At 45.8% G+C, this 7,427-nt stretch overlaps 1 protein-coding gene across 5 annotated transcripts in view; it reads left to right on the top strand.

Moving 5' to 3' along the window:
- The window catches only part of Ptp99A (Protein tyrosine phosphatase 99A), a 229,624-nt gene extending 223,007 nt beyond the window's left edge, over window positions 1-6,617 (top strand). For all 5 annotated transcript variants that reach the window (XM_089551893.1, XM_089551892.1, XM_089551895.1 and 2 more), the window contains 2 exons: window positions 1,611-1,746; window positions 2,419-6,617. In XM_089551893.1, the coding sequence (XP_089408019.1) occupies window positions 1,611-1,746; window positions 2,419-2,577 (295 nt within the window). In that variant the 3' untranslated portion in view covers window positions 2,578-6,617. The remainder of the gene's footprint in view (window positions 1-1,610; window positions 1,747-2,418) is intronic.
- Window positions 6,618-7,427: the final 810 nt, after the last annotated feature.

Genomic DNA, 7,427 nt, shown 5'->3' on the forward strand with positions numbered 1-7,427 from the left:
AGTGGCAGCAGAGTTCAATGACTATCAATCATCCTAGTTGAACATGTGAACCAGCAATGCAGAAGTCAGGATTATATTGCTGTATTGGCCACATCAGCACCACTTCGTGTTATTTTTTTAGCACGTAAAAATTGCTGCCCTGGCCAGTGGAGATGAAATAAAATAAGCAGCTTTTGCTAATCGGTTGCACGTAAACAACTGAATACACTTATTTTGTGCAGTTTTTATCAATGGACCTCATGTAGCATGATCAAAAGGTCCTGTGACCTGCGGTCTGCAGAAGGAGCGTTGCAGGGAGAGCTAACTTCCATTCATTTCAGTGCTGTTTAAACATTGAGCCTTGCTCTCTTTGACAGTGGTTCAAATAACTTGAACTGCGCAAGTATCTTTCCTGTCTGAATCAGTAATAGCAAACAAAGCGCTGTTTGATACTAAGCAAGTTCATACATGTCGAAATTAAGTAACATCTAGTGCTGTCTTTTCTCATCCCTTGTTTTTCTTTGAGATGACAGTACAAAATTTTGACCTGCAACCTGTCCCAGCTGAAATGTGGTTTTGTGACTAAACGTTGCGTAATCGCTTTACGGGATTTAACCAGGGGCTGTATTACGAAGCCGCTCTACAACTGAGATCGCTCTGAAAGCCCCACTCCTATTGATCACCGCCAACGCCATCCCCCTCCTGTTGATCACCGGCCGGTGGCAACCAATAGGAGTAGCGGTATCGTTAATACAGCCCCCTGTGGCTTAACCCTTTGAGGGTCGAATTATTTTGAAGAAAACTTTCCCAGGTGGTCAAATTACTTTATTGCGGATCTTTAATCTACAAAATGTATATAATCGAGAATAAATAGTAAAAAAAAAATTAGGAACAGTACTTTGGTGACAGCATCACTCACAACTGGAAAATGTTCAATAGAATAGAATAGCAACGGTGATAAGCAAGCTAAGAGCAGCACCAATGAAGATAGAAATCAACTTTCGCCGCCTCTGCAAAACAGTGCCCACAAAGAGAAAACACGTTTCGCGCGACTCCGTTGCGATCCCGCGGCGGAATCGAAGCCGTGTAGGCGCGTTGCCACAGAGGGCGAGAATACCTCGCGAGCAACGGTGATAAGCAAGCTAAGAGCAGCGCCAATAAAGATAGAAATCAACTTCGGCAGCCCCTGCAAGATAGTGCTGACAAAAAGAAAACTCAAATTTCGCGTGACTCCATTGCGATCACGCGGCGAAACCAAAACTACAAAAGGGGTGTTGCCGCAGTCTGTGCCGCCGCGCTAAAGCTAGACATAAGTTCTGCTTACCTCCGTAAGAAGGCAGCACAAAATTCAAACACTTCTTGTAAGTCCTAAGAGGTGGCAGCACCCCCCAGTGAGCACGCATTGTTCTTTTGGCGCAAAATTTCAAACGGAAGATCAAAACCGTACCCGTACGGCAAAGACCTTGCGGGACAGAAAACCGCCGCCGTACATATACGGCAAAAACCTTCAAACGGTTAAGGCTACCATTGACTAAGGCCCATGGTAAAATGCTTGAGTCACACATGGTACCAGTTGTCGCTCTGAGGTGCTAACTCATGCAACACGCTTGTCTTGTTCCCGTGCTGCGCAGGTGTGGAGGCACAGAGGCGGCTACTTTCTGCTGTCTCTCGGCACTGTACAAGCAGATGGAGAGTGAAAAATGCGTGGATGTGTACCTGTATGCAAAGCTGTATCACATGAGGAGGCCTGGAATATGGAAATCTCAGGTACGTACCCTCGCACTCACTCACTCACTCACTCACTCACTCACTCACTCACTCACTCACTCACTCACTCACTCACTCACTCACTCACTCACTCACTCACTCACTCACTCACTCACTCACTCACTCACGGGAGGGGCGAAGCAGCAACCAGGCTGTTGAGCACATGATAGCACATGTTAGCTGTGCCGCCTTCTTAGTTCATTTTGCAATAGAAATGATCCATCAGGATTCTTACATCCTCTGCTTTTAGGCACAGTCGGACAAAACTGAAGGTTGCAGATTTGAAATTGAAAGCCGCGGTTCGTGTTTTTTTGTGTGCTGTTCCCTGACTTCCTGAAACTTTGCTCATCCGGGCACCAGGCCACGAGTCTGTAAACAATAATCGGCGCGTGCACGCCATAGCCCGACGTCTTACCAGCCGGGCTCCGATTCTAGCCCCCATCTTAAGAGCTGTGCTCTAAAACAAAAAAATTTCATCTCGTCTATACTTTATACAGCATGGATCCATCCCTGTCGGAGTAATTTTGCGGAAATTGGCATAATGCCTGCATTATGTGACCATGTGAGCTAACACTGATCAGTTTTGCACCGTCTCTTGTGAACTGATGTATCTTGGAGTCTCATTGCGGTTTTGTTCTCTTTTTTTCTTTTTTGCTTCCTCGCCACAAACAGGACGACTTCCTATTCCTTTACCGTGCACTAGAGAGCCTGCTGGCTGTGAGCAACGGCCCGGCGGCGCCCATTGCCAACGCCACCAATGGCCAGCTCACCAGCAACGGGCATGCGGTCAAGATTGAGGAAGTCGCCGGGAAGATTGAGAGTCCCGACTGATGAAAAGGCCGAGCACAGCCAACGACTTCCTCCTCTTTCACCGGTCGCTGCCGCGCCACGACCTCCACCGCTGCCACCACCCCTTTCCCACCCCCTACTCACCCCAAGCTGCTGCCACCGGCGCACACAAGTTCATTTCGCCCTTTGGTTGCAACGCCTCCTCGCGACTTCTTCCTTTTCTGTTCAACGACGGGAAAAAAGAAACTGGGAACTGGAAACACGTGAACGCCGGCAGTTTCTGCGCGCTTCGTCACGTGGTGCGCAGGTTTCGTGATGATTTGATGCGTAGCGTATACGGGCATGCCAGTGTCTTTGAATGGTTGATCCACCACTGCCGCAAAAGCACTGTTCAGTGTAATCGCAATGCTTGCGCCAAGCCTTTTTAATGTCTTGGGGCTGGAAGAAGGGTTACCAGACCTGCGTAACTTGCTTGTCTGAAAGCACTATTGCGTGTCTAGCGGAAGTAATTCGGATGATTTTGGATTATCTGTGCAGCTGGCTAATCTGCCCTTCATGAGTTAAGGAGTTGCTTTTTATTTTCCAAGAGGATCTTTCCTCGGATACTATCTGTGGTGTTGTATGTGCCACACAAGCGCTTCTGCTAGAGCAAAGCAGCGTGTTTCGACAGTAAGAGGTGTAGCATGTAAGCAAGTGCTGCTGCCGTTCGACTTCAAAGGTTGTCTTGAAGATAAAATGTAAAACGATTTAAGAAGGTTAAATACCTTGTAGTTATGAATTTTCGCTTAGCTATGGTTTTTATTCTTTTTCTTCAAGCCTTCTTTGGAATGCCACATCGGAAAACTTAAAAACTGAGTTGTTAGGCGGCATCTTACTTCATACACCATTGGGTGAATGTGTGGATCTTACAAGGGGTGCAGGAACGCGGAGGAAGCGTAGATGACAAACTACGGCAGCATTGCTTGCGTATGGCCTGTCCTTATGCTGCAGCGCTTTCTCAACCTCGTGCTGGCGTTATGTTGTAAATGGTGTAAGATAGTAGACATTAATTTGTACATTATTATTGCACGTCATGTGTCATCCCCTGCATCCCCAAAGTGTGCTGATGTTTTTGTTTGCTGCTTTTTTTTTTTTTACCTCGTCAGTTTCGGTCTGCCGAGTCACTTGTCCAGCGAGACATCCTTCGTTGCCTCATTGTTTCGTGCTTTGTAGTGGCCAACCTGCTTTAAAGAGGTGGCGCACTTTTTATTTTATTTTTTGTATGTATGAATTTGCTCGTGGCATGTGAAGGCACGTCACAGTGGGTGAGTGCGGGGCGCACAGGATAGTCAGTCACTGCCAGGCGTTATGTGTCACGGCGCCTTTAGTCTTAGAAGGAATGGATCCCTTTTCTTCTCCTGGCTGCGTTGACGAATTGGGAGGCCAAAAAGTCAGTGAGCACAGAGAGATGTGGCTCTGCACATTTGCATGGAACCACTTCATTAGCACTGCCGTTTTTATTTTTTCCGCTGCATTTTTTTTTTTGCATCTTAGTTTGTCCTTTGCCTCCTGCTTTAATTATACCTGACTGTGCCTTTCCCCGTCAGGCAAGGTGCTTTCAGAGAACGAAAACCCAGTTCTGGGTTGTTTTTTTTTTTTTTACTACTATTATTTGTGTAGCTTTTTTTTTTGCCATTACTTTTGCTAGGGATTGAATGAAGGAAGGACAGTTCCGAATGGCTGTCGAGGCCTTTTCAGTGGAACCCGAGGTGCGTTTTTTTTAACTTCCGTGCCTCTGATGATGACACAGCATGGATGGACAAAGCAGTCGAAACGACGACGAAGACAAAGTGGTGCGATCAAATGGGAGAAGAGCCAGTGGCGGAAGAAGAATGGCTTGCGTGCGACAAACAGCGCAAAGGGGCGCGTTGCCAAAGCGACAAACTGTCCACCGGGACGTGCCAAGTTGCGCAACACACGCACTGGAGTGTAGCTCGACAGAAAGGTTTTATAAAAACCGCCTCGATGTCGATCATCCCCACCCAACTCTCCCAGCGTTCAACGAACGACACCCCGACCTAGCAGCAACGATTTCTAGTCTGACATCATCTTCGTGCTCTCTCAGCGTCTTGTGTTTTTGCTCTCCTCCGCATTTCTCACTTTTGGATTTTCAGACTCCTCATCCTGCCGTGCGCACGTAGGCGTGCCTTTTGTGTTGTCAGTGTTTAGTTCGCCACCCCAGCTTCCCAGCGTGTCTTTGTGTTCTGCCTCAGCCTTCTCAGTGCTGTTGATTACCCCATCACTAACACGCATCGTCTCTGTTGATTTCGGCACGCACGGGGCTGTGGAAATACTCGATGGTGCAGCTGTTTCGTCTTTCGGGAGCGCGTTGCGCTCTTTTTGTATCCGCATCTTTTTCTTAACAGGAATTCCCCTTCTCGATCTGCCTTCTGTCGCTATGCGAACAGACAAAGCGCACCTTCTCCCCGAGCCTTGGTCCTTAATCTTCAGCATGCTCATTTTTTTACAAGCGGCCCACAAACGACACAAGAACGCTTTCTCAGCAGGATAGCAGTAGCAGTGCTGCCTTGTAGTGCAGCACCTTGGCATTGCTGTCGAAGCTCGGGGCAGCGTCTAAACGTTGTTGCAGTGTTACCAGCAGTGTTTGCCAGTGCTGGTAATGTTGCCAGAATGTTTAGTGTTTCCCGGGTAATGGTTGTGTGTTGTTTTTGTGACATGCTGTTGTTTCCCAAAGACAGACACACGCCAAATAAGTAACCAGTATGCCAAGGTGTTGTTGTTCAATATACATATACGCATATAAACTTTGTTAGTAGCGCATAAGTAACCCCTTGGACGACAGAAAACGAGAGAGCTTCGAGTTTGTTGACTTAGTGTTCAGATATATATACACATCTACTAAACCTGCGCGTATCTTGGAATTCCGTAGTTTTTTAAAGTGCGGCGTGAATAATTTCAGTGCTCCTGGAATTTGGCTTCACTGCGGCATGTTTTCTTAAATGGCCCTGGTAGCCATCTCTGACCTTGGACATAATACTGCCCTACTTAACAGTCGGTTCATTCGCGGACTTGAAAGATAGCTTCGTTGCATACAACTTAGCAGTCATTAATTTCTCGTAGGACATGGTATAGGGCGTTTAATAAGCTCACCGACAATGGTCTGCATACCAGTATTCTTACATTCCTACACTCTGAATGCTGAAGTCCTCTTGCAGGTTCATTGGAAGTAACACTATAAACTACAGGACCAACTGTCATGGCTATCTGTCACGTTTCCATCTAGCAAAAAAATTTTTCCCTTGGTTTACTTAGCTGCAAAGTAATTCTTCTTGCTTCCAGATTTCTGTGCGGTTTATGTCACCCTAATTTTCAATTCACGTTGTTTATTGAGGGGTATCTGTAGCGTTGCTTTTCATTGTCGACTCGTTGTGTCCTGTTTTATAAATGTATGTTCCTTGTCACCTGGTGAAATGATTTACATGTTATTTATCTTCTGTGCACAGAGACATCAAACATTGAAAATAAAGCTACAAAAGGTGTTTGTTTAGTATTGTTCTTCTGTGTTGAGCCCTTGTGAGCCTAGAAGCCAATGTTATCTGCAAACTTCATACGTCTCGAATTGAGTGTGGAGTTCTTTCGTGAGGTCTGATTGTACCAACTGGCTTATATCTCACATGTACATATATATATTGAATGTTAATTATTATAATTAGTGTGTTATACACATAGCTGCTTTGTGTGCGTAACGAATACCATAGGTTTTTGCTGAACACGTCAAGTTGTGCTTGTCATCATGCTTGTTTCATTTCTTGATGGAATTAGTTATCTTCACGATTTTCTAAGTCGTGTCTTGCATTTTTTTTTTTGCGGAGGTCACCACTCACTTTTTATTCCGCATTTCAGTTGTCTGGATTTGTTTCCCCCCTGTTGTTATAGATTCGATAAATTTGAAATTTTCACTTCGCCAAGAAGTCTTCTCTACTGTCTGCTTTACGCTATTACATAAATCTATATACAAAGAAATCAATATATGTGATATGTATTGACTGCTCAAAATAAAACAAAGACCAAATATGGATAAACCAGTGTGACCCTTCATGGCTTGGTAGTAGGCACTGCACAATTAAGACTGACAGTTTAAGATATGGTTTTTGATAGGATGCCTGAAGTGCCCATTGTCATGGTGATGGATGCTTCTCTGGGGACTCTTTTCAAAATCTGTTAGCTGGCCTATCCCATCATGCACACAGCTTTTTGATAAATTAGATAATAAAATTTTACTCTGCCAAAGCGACACTATGAGCTCAGAGGCAACTAGTGGACAATTTCTAATTCATTTCAACCACCTGGAGCCCTTTGCCATGATGATGTTGAATATTAGTGGCACAAGGGCAGCTGTGGCTAAAGAGCACCTTGGCACAAAGCATTTTGTAGCGTGAGCTACATTGGCCACAGTCTCGCCGTTTCGCGTGCTCCCTCCGTCGACCATACTACGCATGCGCGAGTGACGGCACTGCGCACAGCCGGCGCGCCTCGCCGCGCGCACTCGCCGCCGGCGCAGAGCCACGTGACGTCATTGCTCACGCTACGTATATCCTGAAAGTGGTTCGGACGGCGCGAAAACAACAAAGACAAAGGAGACACGAACACAACAGGACGGGCGCCAACTTGCAACTGAAGTTTATTGCACCAGACCCCTACATTTTATGCATCACCCCAGCCATATCTCGCAAGCCTATCACACAACAAAACGAAATTGTCATCAAAAGTCCTAACACCGGAAGTAGGCGCAACTATTACAGACAGATATGCGTTCTGCACTATACACATACATGATAACATTTTCCTTATTTTATAAGTCTCAAGATTAGAAGAGCGCGCAACCCACATGA

This window comes from Amblyomma mixtum, chromosome 7 (genome assembly GCF_055824585.1).
Source record: "Amblyomma mixtum isolate Tamu chromosome 7, ASM5582458v1, whole genome shotgun sequence".
In the NCBI taxonomy this organism is placed as follows: domain Eukaryota; kingdom Metazoa; phylum Arthropoda; class Arachnida; order Ixodida; family Ixodidae; genus Amblyomma; species Amblyomma mixtum.